The following is a 17,685-nucleotide window of genomic DNA, read 5'->3' on the forward strand; positions in this document are numbered from 1 at the left end:
TTGATTTCCCGAAAGATCGCATTAGGCGGTTCGAACGTTCAAGCTTCACTGGCAGAAATGAAATTGGAATTGTAATGAAAGAGGTGGGAACGGGGAGAAAGCGGTGATTCGTTGACTCGAACTCGAGCGACTCCCATAATGCTAAACACATCTACAGATTAAGCGTTAAACGATTCGCACGCTCTTAATGAGTCGAGCATTAATTCACAGCGTGAAAAATCTAACGACCAATGTCGTAATAGCGAACGTAAATACAGGTATTCGGTCAGAAATGTATCCATTGTGGTAGCGGGAATTCGAACAAATTGTTGCCGGTGCACTTCACTTAGCAAAACCGTCAAAGGGGTGGTTACAACAATGCACGTCGGTGCAGATATAAAACGGGGAACGATGATGGATCCGGTCGCGAAACAAAAGGAACGAATTAAAGTGCGCGCACGATGAAAGGTCAGTAAATTAAAATGTATGAAGAGAGAACGTATCGACAGCGTGAACGACGATGAAACAACGATAACTCGATGATTGTGGTGAACAGGACGTACCGTGTATTACTGACCGTGATCGAACGTAACGATTAAATCAAAATTAATACGTTCGAGGGCCGAATTCGATTGCACGTGAAGATATTTTTGCGACGGCAAAATTTCATTCTCCCGAATTCACCTTCTTTGCGAAACACGCCGAGAATTCTTCGCCGATGTTACGTTCCCTTTTCTCCTCGATCGATCCACCCGAAAATTCATTACGAAAATTCATCCTCCACCGAATACGGAGAGCAATATTCGCCGACTCGAAAAAAAACGGTCAACGAACACGTAGAAATCGAAAGATTTAAACGCGACGTTTTTTCGTTTCCCGGATTCGCTGGTGACAGCGGTTTTTTAAATTTAAAAAAACTGTCATCCACAACGCGTTCCATCGACGCGCGTTTCTGACGAACGAGGACCGACCGAGTCGATCCTCGCCTTCGTGTAGCCTGTTAGGTTAACCGAGAACCGGCGAATACATCGACAACGATACCATTTCTGTTATCGATAGAACGAACCTTAAACCACGACCAAGCGACGCGTAGTTGAAAGCCGAGGGAAGATGAGAGGGAGATTCACGGTCGCAGGTAGCTGTACGTTCTCGGCGTCACCTTCGTTATCCAGATCGTCGCTTCAATTGTTAATCGGCCACTCGCGACGGCGTGCTTCGAACTTCATGTTCGTAGCTACGAACCGCATTCCATCCCGAAACCAGTATAGCCAGCTATAGCGCCGCAAGCACGATCCAGAGAACGCTTTATGGCTTTCATTAAAGCTCACGGAGCCGGTATAAGGACATATGTCCCCGGGGGAATGGCGCACGGTTATAAGGAGGCTGTAGCTGTGGCGCACAGAGGTTCATAGACGCGGTCGCACGATTTCTCGTTCACCGTCGTTGAGCATACGCAATGTTTACACGAGCGAACAGCCACCTCGATGCTCTTGCCCGGCAATGAATCCGCATTACGAGGCTGCCCGGCGCATTAAACTATAACGACTGCGAGGACATTCGGTGGACCATAGCCAGCCAGCTGGACAGCGACCATGCGTGTCGCCTGATCTTCCTGTCATCTACACTCCGACGATTTCAACGATTGAATTCGTCGTGCCAACGTGACTCCAACTCTCATTTTCTAGTTCAGATTCCGGGGGAAAAGTTACGCTGATTTTTCGACCGTATTAAAAATCAAACGATACGAGGAAAAAATAACGAGATGGTTCGTGTCGTAGCTGAGAAATAGTTGCGAGAGTAAAGAAAGGAATTGGCGACGGAATTCAAGACGAGGAAGAGGCAAGAAGGCGGATCAGCGAGGCAAGATCGGCGTATGTGCCGCGAAGTACAACTTGAAAATTGATCCCAAAGGCAGTCTCGTTGGCCTTGATCAAGAATCGACGAGCTATTGACGAATTCACCCCGAGAGAACGAGCCGGCATCTAGCCTACTGGTTACTCGGGTCAACGGTAATGCGATAGAGTTACGCGGCTACGGTATATGCCTTGGCCACCCTATTATATCGGTCTGGAACCCTTTGGGAAATTGTCTATGGCGCCAGGCTGGGCCTCGATCAACCGTGAAATGTAGTCTGATACGTATTACCGTGGCGAGGCTATCGTTCCGTTATGCACTTGGATACCACGTTGCCGACCGATCGAACACCGTTCCGATCCAGCCCTACAAACCGAGATCTCGATCTTGCGGATCCAGTGCTCGCGGTATAATCCCGACGAGAGGATGCCACGCGCGACCTGGTAGTCATGTACTTTTTGGCTAATTGATATCGCTTAAGCCACGAATTGGGCTAATTGCAAGGTTAAGCTCCGTGCGTACGCGAAGCACCACTTAATTATCAACGAGTATACGGCCACGAGATTCATTGGTCGTTTCATGGAGATTCGCGAAACATCGAGATCACTTTTCGCGAAACGTAGCGAAACACTATCTCGTTGGTCGGGACACTTTGTCGATCGGACTCTTCCCAACGCTGCTGGATTTTAACGCGAACTTTGACATCGGTACACGTCGTTAAAGCAATTCCCGAGAGTTGTAGCAACTTTACCGTGAAGAAATTTATCGTTTTAGGGCCGTCTGGCAACGGACCGTTTACCACCGACTCTCTGGTCAAATTTCCATCGTTACAACGTCTACTGACCAGAGGACGCTCGAGGATCGTTTCGAGCGCGAGAATACTCTCGAAATATCGTACGCCTCGGTTCGCCTTCGTCGTTTCCACCAGCGGGAGACCGCGGCCGAACGTAACCAGACGAACGAGCGGAAAGGTTTTCTCTTTCTCGTCGCGAAAGTCCTTCTAGAGGCGATCTCCCTACGAAATCATCCTCGAAGGAGCTTTATCAGGAATGCAGCATCTTTCAACGGACCCATATAACGGCGTTATACCAGCATTAAGAGAGATAAGTGAAGCGAGAATGATTCACGAGGGACGGAAATAGAACTATGACCGTTTCTCGACCCCGTGCTAGCTCTCGTGTTCGCTCTTCTCGAGGGTCGACCAAGAGCCCTAAAGAGCCCGTAAGACGACCGCCGGTGTAGTACGAGGCCGGACCACTCCCGCTTTCAAAAACGCACGCGCATTCTTTCCCACATGTATTTCCGCGCGTTCGCGTTTTCTCAGCCGTATTGTCACACCGGCTTCTCCAATTCATTCGTTCGATTCACAATCCGTCCCCGTTGTCCGATTTCGATCGAACATTTTTCCCGCGCAAACCGATTCTGAATCGAACGAACGATGAATCGGCGAAGTCCTGTCTATTTAACAATTATCCGTAAGAATTAATGGAATCGTGTTTCTGTTCTGCTCTCGCTAACTCAAGATATGGATAAGTTCTCTTCGTTCGCCGAGGACGTGACGCTCGCCCGCTTCTAGCGCATCTAGCGGCACTGTCAAGGTAAATTAACGATTAACAGTCTCAGTTGTAAACTAACGTTTAACGATCTTTACTAGCCGTGTAAGATAGAGAACAATTGTCGCTTGCGTACAGCTCTTGCGCTGATCTTCGTTTAACAACGCGTTTGATGATACCACTAATCTTTAATCGAACGACCGACGAATCACCTGGATATAAAGTCAAACGCGTGTCGCGTCGCTTCGTAAAGCAAATGGGAAAGCGTTTCCGGTAACAGAGAACCGGTCGCGGAATATTAAACGTCGCCGGGCAAATTTATCGGAAAGCGCGTTATCGAACCTATCTATCCAGGTAATTCGCGGCATTGCTACCTCGACAAAGACTAACCATCGATCTTCCTGACATTGTTGTGCTTGCAGCTTGCACATCGGGACATTCATCGTGTTTTGTTTTGTTGTAGCCTCACCCACATTCCTTCCCAATACCCCTTCAGGTTCCTACATACGCGTCCTCGACTTCTCCACTCTCCTCGGGCTCTCCACGTTTCCCCGCGCTATCTCCATTCCCCGACCCGACCAAACGTCTCGAGCTTTCGCGATCTTCTCACCTCATCCTTCTCGGGACTCCAACGTTTTCCATTTTCCCGCTTCGTTTCCTACATCTTCTATCTTATGCTCCTGTTCGTCGTTGCCTCGTTTCGTGCCCGCAACGAGTACCTGGCTACGCCGTCAATTTTCAGAGGTAAGTTTATCACGCCGCGTCCTCGGCAGTTTACCGATATTACCTAAACCACGTTACATACGAGTGTCGATACTTACTAGTTTTAATCGTTCAATTTCTACTATTCTCATATTCCTTCGTCTGGCATCGATGTTTGCGATGTTCTTCTTACTCGTGAAGAAACGCGAAGAGAGAAATTCTTTTTATTCCCTTGCAGTATTTCTGGTATTTCATATCCGCTTCTTATGAAAACTTTGTCGAGTCTCGAAATTCAGAAAGCCAGAATTTTGTCAAAGGAAGCCCTTATAGAGAGACAGATTTCATTTTGCTTCGAGTTTTGGAGACAGCGGCACGAAATGACGATAATCGACAAATCGCTCGACGTTCTCCTCGTCAAATTAATTACAAAAGGGCTCGCACCAGATATCAACCATATTCCTGTCGATTCGAGTTACTCGATTGTCCCTCCTTGTCCCGCGAAAAGAGACCGCAAACGAAATTTTCACATGACGTGCCTCGACCACTGAGAAATGAAGTGCCGCTTTTTCCATCGATAATTCTCACACATCTCCGTGACTTTGGAAGAGCAACTCGTAGATTAATAAACGTAGATCCCGATGTAATATGCAGCCGACTTTCCCTGGAGTCCTTAGATAGTGCGACGTAGTAGGGGGATGCGGAGGAATGGTCGTTTTGCGAGAAGGAACGCCAGTGGAAAAGGAGGAAGAGGCGGGAAACGCAGCGAAAAGAGTGCCCAGGGATATGAGCTCCGCGATATCTGCGCCGGAGCTCTTTGCTAACTCGCGGCAACCTTTACATCAGGGGGGAAAAAGCTGCTCTGGAAAAAAGGCGAACTCTCGAAACGCAGGCAGCTCGAACGCTTCACGAGGTAGTGAGTGAGGGGAATAGAGAGAGGGAGAGAGAAAGAGAAAATAGAAAGAGACGGTCAGTATTAAAAAGAGGGAGGAAAGAAGGAAGGAAGGAAGGAAGGAAGGAAGAAAGGAAGAAAGAAAAGAAGAAAGAAAGAGAAACTGGCAACGATCGTCCAAAGAAATCGCTGCTAAATTTTCCATGTCTAGAAATGAGTTCCAGAATGTGTACGCTTTCCTTTACGCGTTTACTCAGATAGAATAATTTAATTTGTTAAAATTCTAGAGAAACTGCGAGTCCGGGAATTGTATTCATTTATAGAACAAAGGAAATCGAAAAATACGAATTGCTCTAGAGATAATCGGAATAATCGCTTGGCCGAAGTGTTTCAGACGACCGCGTCAGCTATACGTACCGAGTGTCCAGAGATTTATATGTATACGCGGTGCAACGTGTGCAAGATACGCACCCTTAACACCGTCATAATGGACTTGCAAACTATTCAGCGTGTGGGAAGCCAGCTAGCTAACTTAGCCTGGCTTCAAAGCCGGCGGTCTCCAACTATAGGACGCTTCCGAATTACAAATCCGAAGATGGTACAAGTGCTGACTATCGCGTATTAGAGAAATTGTGTTAGAGAAACTCGTTATTCGACGCGTGGAACTTCCACCTAAGAGGAAAAATAACGATTACGAGTAAAGGATTAATGACAATAAAAATTGCTCGATGAAAGCAACAGCAAAATTGGCGAACAACTTTATCAGGAAATTTGTTAATGGTGGATAAAGGCGCGTTTCATGCCTCGACCATTCTGTGACGATCGAAATCAATTACGGGAACAAATTGTAACGAGCGTCCTTCGAAGCGAACGCGAGATAAAAATTAAATTTCCCATTTTCATTGGCGGCCGCGAGCGGACGGCAATTATTTTTTAATCGTCGCCGAGTGTAATCACGTATTAATACACGAATGTTGCCCCCGATAATTGCACGAGAACACATCGGTAAACCGTGAAATCGTCTGGTTGCCAGCCGCAACAAGAACGAAACTCGACGACTTCAACGTTCATAGATAAACCTAATGGCCCATGCTAATTAGAAGCAAAGACCATTATCGGCCCTCTCCAGCCGGCAAAAACAAATTTGTCGGCCACATCTATTACCGATTCCGCTTGTTCGTAACGACTGCTAACGGGAATCTGCACTATACATAATCAAATATACATTCGATCGAGACCTAACCTACACTAAACCGTGGTAGCTGCTCCTTCATTTACGTATCCATTTAACGCTATTTTGCTATTTTCATTATTTTACGATGCCTTCTCCGATGAGAATTCAACGACTAGCACCGTACGAGAGCAAAGTCTTTAAGAATCGTCAATTTTGGAGAATGGTTAAAACGGTCTAATTGTTACTTAGCATCAACCCTAGATAGAACGAGGGTAGCGGAAACATACGATCCCGCGGTATTCAGGCTTAATCATTCGCTACTTAGTCCAGAGTTATCTCCCTCCCGTTGACCGAACTTTCCTCCTACAGCGTCAGTTCCCCGAGGAACTTGGCGACCCTGATGCCCCCAGATAAACTTAATAGAACCGGACTAATTAGGCCGGAAAGTCCGGGAGCGGAGGAATCACCGGTACCTTTTGCGGCTCACGAATAATTTCGACGGCCACTTGCTGCCACAGGAGAGCCCCAGGAGATGAAGCAGCAATTCGCCGACCAACGTCATCCACGCGCATCCCGCATCCTGGATCGTCGATAATTCAGCATCGTCGTCAACTAGTCTGCTCGAATTCACTGCGGGGAGCATACTTTCCGGAAGGTTGAGCCTTTCAGGAAGTCCTTCTGATACGCCAAGCTACGTCCTCTCCGACAACATCGGCAACGTCCATTCTTCCACCTTGATCGTACCGAACAAGGTAAGAATTCTCTTTTTCTCTCTTATCTAGTTAAACGTAAGATAATAGGAATAGAGGCGAGACCAATCGTACTATGAGCATAGTGTATATATAGTATGAATAACAGATATAGCGGAACAGAGGGATGGAATTTCTATTTGGTTCGCTCGTTAAAGCAGAGACAAGGTAAACTATCGTTGGCTAGGTTGATTCCATTAGCCACCTTAAGCCTCTCGTTTGTCGAGGAGAAGGCAGAAAGGAGAAGCAGAACAGTGATGCCCTGTTATACCAAATATCCACGAGGGTGAGCTGCGTTGAGATAAAGATGAATCTACGCCCAGCAACGGAAGGAGGGATACAAATAGGGTAGACGAAAGAAGAAGCAGGGTTGCGGGGGATCCTTCTGAACGATGCTTCATCCATAGCACAAAGGAGAAAAGCGGGAGAGTAACAACCGCGTCGAAACAACACCACGAAAGGGAAGAAAGTTGCAGGGAAAACAGAGAAGCCTGCCTTCCGTTTCGTTCGAAATGAGAAATTGCTGGAGGACTTGGCAGGATAAATGAATCAACACCGCAGTACTTGGTAGTTTTGTTTTAACTGTTGAATATTTGATTGACCCGCAGACGCGGCGAGATCACTGTAAAACCGCTAATTTAGCTTCCAGCGTAATTTCTTTTAGCTACAATTTATCCTGTCCACGACGACACCCGTCTTAAATTGAAGACAGAGAACGTCGCGTCGCGATGATGACTCGATTCCTTCTTCGCGCGACTTGAATACACATCGAACGGAGACTCCTTTTAATCGATCCGAACTTCTTTCTCGTTGCAGAGCATCGTCGAGTGGTTCGACATCGTCCAAGAGCAAACACGAAGAACGGAGAATCTCAAGAAACAAGAGTCGCCATCCAATGGAAACACCGTGTTCACGGACGGAAAAAGTATCGTAGCTGAATTCGACGTTCGAAAACAACGAGGGAAATGTCCAGCCATTCTCTTTTTGCCCCGTTATTCCTCTCTTTCCCATGGTTTCCGCATGAAAATGTGAGAAATACGATAAACGTTGCCGCACCGACTAACGGCACGGGCAAAACTATCGTGGCCAAATCAAATTTAAGTCCCATGTGTGTAAACTGTATTTGCAGAGATATGTTTTTCCTGGCATTTCGCGCGGTATGTCCCAACAGCTTTAATTTTCTCCCTTGGGATCGGCGTTGCGCTCGTCCATCATTTACGCGTATCGAAAATTAAAGCGGGACTCGGAACGCGTACGTACGTACGCGAATCGATTTTTCTTTCGCGAATCATCGTCGAGAAAGCGGCAACATCGTCTTCCGACGTTCTCACGCTTTAAAATCTCCTTTAATCTTTCTTGAGAAGAGCAAGTCGCAAATACATGTTTCCCTTTCTTTTTTCGAACTTCCTGTCGCTCGGGAGGTTTGCACCGGGCGAAAGAACTCGACAGGTAAGAAAAGGGATAGAGAGGAAAAAAAGAAACGGGGTAGACGTCGTAAACCTTATCCGCAAGCACGTGCGGATCGTTAGAACACCACGTGGAGGCGACGATTTCGTTTTACGGGATTGCAGGAAGAAAGGCACGACATGGACGATCCCGGATCTTGTAATAGGATTTCCGGGATCAACGAGTCTTCCTACGCGACAGCCAATGTCTTCGAGGCAGAAACGTAATTGCGTGGAGCGACGTGAATTTCGACGATTTCGAAAACCTGTTTGGCTCGTCCAATTCCTTCGATATAATTCCATCGAAATGTTATCGAACGTAACAACGTATTCTCGCTCGTTTGCAAAATCAAGCGAAACTATCAAGAACCAGTTCGCGATTAATTCGTCGACAGGAACGGATCTGCCTCGATGAACGGCCCGATGTTCCAAACGTGGAGCAATGTTACCGTGAAAAGACGCTTCTCGGTTTTCGAGCGACAGTTCGTCGAAACGTATGTCAGACGCCTCCAGGAGAGTATTGTACAAAGTATTCCTTGTATCCCTTCGAGCAGCGTGTGTGCGTGCGGTGTGTGCGTCGAACACCAATCGATGGAAACGACGAACAGCGATCGATTCGTCTATTCTTCAGGGATAAAACAAAAATCGTGAGATTGGGTGGAAATTGGTCGACAGAGTCGTTTGTGGCCCTACTTTTCGCCTGCGACAAGGGTGGTTGCGTTATTACGCCGGGACCGAAGAAATCAGGCTGCACTTTAATTAACGGAGTTCGCGGCAAAGCATCGTCGTAAGAATTGTTACGCCTCGACAGCGAACGAGTAATTGCATTCTCGCTGGCATCGTCGCCGAGAATCGTAATATCGGCCTCGATTGGCCTCGCCGAAACGATCGTCGACGGAAAATAGGAAATAGCAGGGAACGATGGTAACGGTGGGAAACAAGGCGCGTTTATAATCAAGTCGAATGCAACGATAACAGCCAGCGAGTTACTCGTTAAGAAGAAAAACTAACGGCTAAAATGCCTTTCTCTCTCTCTCTCTCTCTCTTTCTCTAGCTTCTCGCGTATTTTAATGTTACTCGAGTGAAATTTGGCATACAGATCGAGACCGTGGTGTTTCGCGTTTCCATCGATCGGTGAACACACGCACGCTTACTTTTTACATTTTAGAGCTATAAAGAATTACATATAGATAGTTGTTGAACGAACGAGCGAACAGTGTTCCAGAGTTCTTCTTGCGAGAGAAGAGGAAATACTTTACCATTCTAGCGATATATCAGAAACTTTGAGAAGAGAAGAAAATCGTGGCAGCGTATGATGTCCGTGCAAGCTTACTAGTGCCGCCGTGCTTTTTCGTTACAAATTTATTTCGTCGCTCGTACCTATCGAACGATTTGTATGAAAGTCATCGTAAGTCATCGATGGCGCGCCGTTCCGTCTAGTGCCGTTCCCCTTCCCAACCCCAAGATTCTATTAACTAGCTGCTGTTAATATTGATCTTCAAATAGATGACAATTATTCGAGTATCGGGTATTCGGTATCCGAAAGATTCTGATTTCTTTTCACACTCGATCTTGTTACTAAGATAAAGAATAAAACACGAATATCGACACCGGAACGGAACGACGAGCCTGATCATAGCGAACAAAAGAGGAATGTATTTTATGATATTTTACGCATAAAATGATCGTAAATCGAATATAGCGATTAGTCCAAGGTAAACTTAAGTAGAGGTGTATAAATGAGAACCCAAAGTGTGCATAATGTTGCACACGATATTTACAAGGGCTGAAAAGTGAACGCGTCGATTTTCTCGAGCGAGTGAAAAAGGGCCGCGGAACGGTGATTGCGTGCTAACGATTGTACCAACGACGATGATAGTTAATTACCGATAGGCGATCGTCGATCATTATCGTTAACATCTAGCCCCGTAACGAGATCATCCTGTGCCAGGATCGCATGAAACGGAAATGCGACCAACCCACTTCCGGGACGTTACGTTTTTTTTTTTCTACGGAAGTGAATAAGAACATCGGCAACTGTTCCGTGGTAATTGCCCTATCACGGATAACACTAAGCGCTACTGTAAAATATTGTATATTATTTCACGTTATTTATTTTTCAATGTTTTTACTAGGAGACGCGTTTTTACGATACTCAAGAGAATTATCGCGTAATGTTATAGAGACATGACTCGTTCTGATCCGCGGTGCTGTGCTTACATGTGACGACCAAACGGACCTGTCAATTTCGGACCCTTTTAGTATTTATAGCGATCGTTCAGAGTGATAGAATAAAAGTCAAACTAAACTCGAAGGTACAATAAAGCAATGGTTTTCAGTCACAATTCAGACTTTACAGTCACAGCGGATCAGCCGAATTAGAGTGTTTATAAACTTCAACGTATTTCCAGCAGCTTTTGCAGTGTGTAAAACTAACCAGAGAAACCGAAGCAAATCTAGTCTAGGCGAGATTTAAGAGCGTACAGCTTGCGCGTTAAAGATTATTACGAACGTGCCGTCCGCCCTCGAAATGATTGCACGTGGTCATAAGCGTGAACTGCGCCAACACATGCGGATACAAGCAAGCTTGCCTTGTTCTCGAAAGTTAAGTAATGTTAGTTTTGAAAAAAGAGGGCCGATCGAACGATTCGTTTTGTACGACGCGTGACAGGGAACGATTACGTTCCATGCTGGTCTAATAGCGAACCAAGTGCACTATGGATCGTATGGCTAACTCTAGCAGCACGAAGTACTAACGAGTTAATAGCGAAATTGTCGTAAGGGAAAAACGAACGCTGCAGGTATTAACGAAGCATAAGCCGCTGTTGATGTTTCCTAACGTGGTCTTCGATTTCTGTCGAAGAGATCGGGTACAATAGGTACCGAAAACGAGGATATTACGACCAAATACCACTTATACGACATCGTAAAATGAAATAAAAAACGGAAAAAAAATTTTATGTAAGAGACGAAGTTTCTATTGAATTTCGGTTGAAGACGCATCCAAAAAGATATGATCCGAATCCGCCGCAATTACTTACACCTAACGAAGAGAAATGCCTAGTCAACATGTACGTGCTCCCAAAGAATATATTTCCGTTCGGTATTTATCCATTTCGAGATTTCATTTAGATATTCATGTATTACTGTAACATTCTTTAATCGTGAATCGACATCGAGAAAAAAAGGAAAACAGAACGAAGTATTTGATAAATTTGGAGCACTTGTACATTTAAGAATATTTAAGTAATGCTAACGATGTTACTTGCGATTTGGTATATGACGAACGTCAAACACGAAAAATATTTTATTCTAGTCGTATCTTTCATGCTTTGCCAAGTAAAATAATATAATTCCTGTGTTAAGTGTAATAGTCAATTATGTTTTAATAAAATCTGCCAAGATTCTTGTCAATTCTCTTCTTCCCCTAACCATTAACTAAACCATTAAATAACTAGATACGAACGTAAAATAGAAAAATATATACTGATACTAGAAAGAAGAAACGGGAGTCTAAGATACAAGGATAACTGCTGGAAGTAGGATTTCCTATACAATAAACTGACAAGCTATCAAAGTTATATCAAAATATATATTCGTATAAAACTCTTTGTAGGTAATACTAATAATTCGTAAAGTATATTCAAACCTTTCAGAACAACACGACCACTTTCATCTTATAATCATTTGTATACAAAAAGAAAGTTAAATAGCAGTCTTTAATATCAATTACTGTTAAAAAGATGAAAGAAATATATATTTCATATGTACATTTCAATTATCAAAGATAAAACATGTAATACCTAAACATTCTTATAACTAACTATGGTATCCATCTTATGAATAGAAGTTGAAAATGATCGTAATTGTACTTCTTGACTGTTTGCGATAAATACTGGCTGGGTTTCATCCCATTCCTTAGGGATACCACAGTCAGGTACAGTATACGTCAAAATATCAAATGAACATAAACAATCCAATAGTGGAAGAAAACTTACTGTACCTGAAACATAAAAGATCCGACAAATCAGATTTTAAATGTAAAGCGCTGTACTATGAAGACTTGAATTATCGAATAAGTTACCAGTGATCTGACGTATGACTTCACGAATCTCTTTCTGTATAGCCTTTACGTCCTTTGTACCTACTTCAGGAAGACTATTTTTTGTGTTATCATTGGCGCCATTAGATGACTGACCTTCATAATCTACTCTGAAATCCCACTTTTCTAATACTTCTTTGGTATTAACATTTGTTATAACAAGCGTTATCTTTTGTACTTTTCGTTGAATAAGCCATTCCTGAATCTGGCTAAGAACAGTATCCAAATATCCTTTGATCTTTTCATCTGTAGACATTAAAACGAACAAACCAAAATGTTCGGCGGGTTCAAAAGTTTCCGGAGGATAAATGCCCCTTTGATACAAAATACTATTCACGCCATAAACTGAAACGAGTAGAATCAACACGTAAGACGATGAATTCTGATTAAATTCCAAGTAACGCTCGACAATTGTAAATAAGTTTTAAAAGAATGTAAAAAGTATGATTAACTTACGAAGATATTCTTTAACCAGCTCTGCCGATCCTTTTAGCGTAATACACTTTGCTTTCTGCTGAGTTTCTGTCATAGTTTTCAAATAACTGCCACCCGATATAATTGAATGAACAAATTTCCGCCGAAAATTCTAGTACCTTACAGGTTATAACGAAGCCGGTTTATCATTTTAAAAACATCCAATGCGCTGCTTATAAACCGATATTTCACCAACCAAAAGACAGAGGAAAAATTTATGAACTTTGAGTACGTTTATAAAATCAACATAGTGTATAAGCTCAAAGAATTACAGAAATGATTTAACGCGACTACTGACAATATATGTTTATAACTTTACATCACAAACGTTAATAGTTCGTTAACTAAATATGAATAAACTAATACACAAAACATGAGAATACATTTGAGATAATAGAAATAATCTTATTACCAATCCGAAATGATATCGCAACAATGTGTTCCACAAGTAACATGCACCGCACGTTACTACATAACGCATCTTCATCCAATACAATCCGTGCTCGACTGTAGCGCCATGTATATGAAAATGGGGAGTGTATGAGACTGCTGTCGTGCATCCAATTGCGGCTAGGTTTTGCAACTCTTCGCACGCGTCCATCATGGCATCTGTCGTAGAATCGAGTGTTTCTGCTCTTGTGTATGAATATTTACTAAAAAAGGACGCGTCGTTGGCGAAGGTTTTTCAAAAGAAAACAAAAGCGGTAAGATTCTAACAAGTTATTTCGTACATACAGTAATTGATCGATTTTCAAGAAGTCAATGTATATGCGATACTAGAAGTACCGCCATTCGGCCTTACCACGTGGGCGAAATAAATTCGTTATTTTATATTTCGAATTCATGTTAAAATAGAACTTGATCATCATCACTTTTACTCATTATATGTATATTAATTAATATTCTGATCCATATATTATTTAATTTCGGGTAATTCATCGTAAAGATACTACGACCTTCACTCATGTTCGTTTATTTCGTTTACAGCCCGCATTGCCAAAGGGCGCACCAACAATTGAGGACGTTTTTAATCATTTTCAAAAAACATCGCAAATAAAGTTAAACATAAAGGCACAAGCTGAAGATACAAGTTCAGATACAAGTTCAGAGAGTGAAGAAGATGCACCAAGGAAGGTGCCACAAGTAAATGGTAAAGCTGCAGTTAATGCTGCAGTGAATAATAAAAAAAAGAAATCTTCTTCAGAAGAAAGCTCTAGCGAAAATGAAAAACCTTTACCAAAAGTACATGCAAAAACTAAGGCTACTGTTAAACCATTATCTAAAACGCCGCCTGTAAAGAAAAAAGAAAGTTCAGATGATAGTTCTTCAGAAGAGGAAGAGGTACCTAAAACACAACCTAAAGCAGTATCAACGCCAAAAGTAACTCAGGTATCTAAAACACAGAAATCTTCGGATGACTCAGATTCAGATAGCGAAGAAGAATCTAAAGCAAATATAAGTGCAAAAGCAAATACAAAATCAGCTGCAACAGCTCAAACAAAATCCACAATAAATAAAAAGGAATCTTCGAGCGAAGATAGTACTGATAGTGAAGAAGAAAGTCCAGTTAAGCCAGTATTAAAGAAACCAACATCTATAATAAAAACACCAGCAAAGAAAGAAGAATCCTCTAGTGATGATTCTGATGATTCTTCGGAAGAAGAAGAAGTTGCCAAACCTCAGCCAGCAGTTAAAGCCAAGCCGGTTGCTAAACCTACTAATGTTGCTAAGCAGGAGGAATCTTCGAGCGATGATTCGGATGATTCTTCAGAGGAGGCAACTATTGCAAAACCACCAGTTGCTAAAGCTATTCCAAATAAGAAAAAACAGGAAAAATCTGTTCAACAAAAGAAAGAAGTAGTGCCTACTCCACAAAAGAAGGAAACAACAAAATTAGGAAAGCAAAACAAAGGTTTACCAACAAAACCAACAGTAACAGTAACGAAAGAATCATCTACTGAAGAAAGTAGCGAGGAAGAAGTATCACAAGTTAAAAAGGCTGTTCCTCCATCAACACCAGTCGTAGCAAAGAAAGCTATAGTTAAAAAAGAAGAATCTTCCTCTAGCGAAGACAGCAGTGAAGATGTAGAACCAGCTAAACAGCCAGCTATTCCACAAACAACCGTAGTTGCAAGGAAAGTACCTGCTAAGAAAAATGAATCTTCTTCCAGCGAAGATAGCAGTGAAGAAGAAGAACCACCAACAAAAAAGCCTGCTTCTGCTAAATTAGTAACACCAGTTGTATCTAAAAAAGCAAAATCTTCTAGTGAAGATTCTGATGATTCAGATGAAAATGTAAAGACAGCTACAAAAGCGACAACAAAACCTGCAAAGAAAGCTGAGTCCAGTTCTGAAGATTCGGATGAATCTGAAAATGAAAAACCAGTCAAAAAACCAGTATCTGCAGTTACAAAAACAATAAAGAAAACTGGAGGTAAAAAGGAATCATCCAGTGAAGATTCTGACTCAGATTCATCAGACAATGAAAAATCAAATACATCTATTGCTAAAACTCCTGTCGCAAAAGAAACAGCAGTTAAAAGAGATTCAAATTCAGAGGAAGGTGATTCTAATGAAAAACAGCAAATAACTCCAACCCCAAAGACACCTAAAGTTGAGAAAAGAAAACACAAAGAAATAGAACAGGAACAAGAAGAGGAAGATGTAGGAAAGCCCCCTGCAAAAGCTCAGAAAAATAATTACAGTAATTTTGTAAAGGCGAATAATAGTTTCAATAATGACAAGGTAATAGTTATTGCATTTGATGCATTTATACAAGAAAAAAGAAACATTTTTATTTACAAAATTCTGTGTTTAGCGACACAAAAATACTCCATTTCGTCGTGTAAAGGATGATGAGCTAGAATTGGATCCCAAATTGGCAAACAATTCTTTTGAGGCAAAGGTAAATGCTTGGAAACATTTGAAAAACACAGGTCACTCGTCGTTTTATAAAAGCTTGAGACCATGTTTCCCTGCATTCACCAATACCTTTCATGTTTTTTTTTTAGCAAAGACAATATAAAAAAATGCTTCTAAAGATGTTTCACGTATAAATGGACTTGAATAGAAAACGGCGATTGACCTGAGTCTTTTGTTTTAGGAGGACAATCAGGAAGAGGGTGGTTTTAAGAAACATGGCGGAAGGGGTGGATTTGGCGGAGGCAGAGGCGGTTTTGGTCGTGGTGGATTCAGGGGAGGTCGTGGCGGTGGAGGTGATAGGGATTGGGGAGGTCGCGGTGGTGGCGATAGAGGAGGAAGAGGTGGCGGCGGAGGTGATAAGGATTGGGGAGGTCGCGGTGGTGGCGATAGAGGAGGAAGAGGTGGTTTTAGGGGAGGTCGAGGAAATTTTAGAGGTGGTTTTGACAATAGAAGATCATGGGGTGGGAATGATAGGGGAAATACTAATGAAGGCGGTAGATCCGACGGATTTAGGAAATCATGGGGTAACGGCGAAAGTGAAAGAGGGGGTGGTCGCGGCGGATTTAGGGGGGGCAGAGGTAGTTTCGATAAACAGAGATCATTCGATAACGCATCGCAACAAAATAAAAAAATTACGTTTGACGATTGACAATAGAAATTACATATAAAGGTGAGGGAAGTTAATTCGGAATAGTCAGGTATCTAAATAAAGTTTATGTAGTAAGTGAATATTATTATATGGAATTTTTGTTAAACAGAAAGGTGCTCGTGGTTCTTGGGGAGAGAAAGCGAATCAGGACCTCAAATTCACAAGAGGAAAGTCATTTCGTCACGAGAAAACGAAGAAAAAGCGCGGTAGCTACCGCGGTGGTCAAATAGATACTAGCGTCAATTCTATTAAATTTGACGACTGAGAAAGCAGTTGTAAAATGTAAATGAGCACGTTATATTATTATTAGCCTATATATTTAATTAAAGTAACAGATATAAGAATTTTAAGTCTCTAAGTTTCATTTAGTGAAGAACTTGGATAGTATTTTTAGAATCATTAACGCTATTGTACTCGATTATTACGAAATTAAGTGAACTATATATTAAGTGAACTTTGCTATTATGTTTAATCTCTTAAGTTGATTTCATGTAGTCTCTTTTTAACAATTAGTATCTATAAGACTGCAATTTGAGTATATCTGACGAAAATTTCTATTACTTATTTTAATACAAAGAAAATGACTTACAGAAGATATTTCGATATTGGACTACTGTATTAAAAAGTAATTGTCATTTATTGCAATATGTAACATATTTCGTATATCTATTGCTCCTAGAATTACTAGGAAATACAACAGATATTTGTCTGTCGTTATCGAAGCCTGAATAATTCCACCTTTCTCGTCAAATCTCTTAAGGATTTTTTGAAGATATATTCTCTATGTAATATAACATTCAGCTTCGTATACGAATGTTGTTTTGACATTGCTTTCTTTCCTAACTAGTAGTAAAATTTTATTGCGACATGACATGTAATTAAAGATTCAAAATATGAAATACGATATGCAAACTAATATTTAAATGAAAAAGGTAAATTTCATAAGTATGCAACAGAGTTTATATATATGGAAATAATTTAATGAATCTGGTTACAATGAATTGGACAAAACAAGATAGAAATAATTTTGGGCACACAAATTTATTATCACTCCATCGCTATTCATTTAAAAATGTGTATACTTTTGTAATACATTGTCATCGAACAGCTATAAAGACAATGTACTTCTACCGATTGCATTATTATATTAACCTCCACATCCATAAATCCTATTTTAATATTCCTAGTCTATA

At 41.9% G+C, this 17,685-nt stretch overlaps 3 protein-coding genes across 10 annotated transcripts in view; 2 read left to right on the forward strand and 1 right to left on the reverse strand.

Annotated features, from left to right (window-relative positions):
• The window catches only part of vn (membrane-bound neuregulin protein vein), a 200,980-nt gene extending 189,221 nt beyond the window's left edge, over positions 1–11,759 (forward strand). For 2 of the 6 annotated variants that reach the window (XR_013058329.1, XR_013058324.1), the window contains 2 exons: positions 3,357–6,903; positions 7,717–11,759. The gene's annotated coding sequence lies outside the window, so the exon portion shown is untranslated. The remainder of the gene's footprint in view (positions 1–3,356; positions 6,904–7,716) is intronic. The other 4 variants (XR_013058325.1, XR_013058326.1, XR_013058327.1 and 1 more) reach the window with 4 other exon arrangements.
• Positions 11,760–11,919: 160 nt separating this feature from the next.
• On the reverse strand, positions 11,920–13,311 carry mad2 (mitotic arrest deficient 2). The gene is made up of 3 exons (XM_033332884.2): positions 12,904–13,311; positions 12,430–12,792; positions 11,920–12,348 (listed from the first exon to the last, which is right to left on the reverse strand). The coding sequence occupies exons 1-3, from the start codon at positions 12,974–12,976 to the stop codon at positions 12,149–12,151; spliced, it is 636 nt and encodes a 211-aa protein (XP_033188775.1). The 5' UTR covers positions 12,977–13,311; the 3' UTR covers positions 11,920–12,148.
• A 137-nt stretch (positions 13,312–13,448) lies between these two features.
• On the forward strand, positions 13,449–17,622 carry Nopp140 (nucleolar and coiled-body phosphoprotein 1). Of its 3 annotated transcripts, XM_033332844.2 has the most exons (5): positions 13,449–13,625; positions 13,909–15,666; positions 15,740–15,826; positions 16,025–16,513; positions 16,602–16,738. In XM_033332844.2, the coding sequence occupies exons 1-4, from the start codon at positions 13,524–13,526 to the stop codon at positions 16,490–16,492; spliced, it is 2,415 nt and encodes an 804-aa protein (XP_033188735.1). In that variant the 5' UTR covers positions 13,449–13,523; the 3' UTR covers positions 16,493–16,513; positions 16,602–16,738. The 3 variants fall into 3 exon arrangements, with proteins under 3 accessions (XP_033188735.1, XP_033188738.1, XP_033188737.1); XM_033332847.2 differs by lacking the exon at positions 16,025–16,513 and having other exon boundaries at positions 13,451–13,625; positions 16,602–17,622; XM_033332846.2 differs by lacking the exon at positions 15,740–15,826 and having other exon boundaries at positions 13,451–13,625.
• Positions 17,623–17,685: the final 63 nt, after the last annotated feature.

Source organism: Bombus vancouverensis, chromosome 5 (genome assembly GCF_051014615.1).
Source record: "Bombus vancouverensis nearcticus chromosome 5, iyBomVanc1_principal, whole genome shotgun sequence".
NCBI lineage: Eukaryota > Metazoa > Arthropoda > Insecta > Hymenoptera > Apidae > Bombus > Bombus vancouverensis.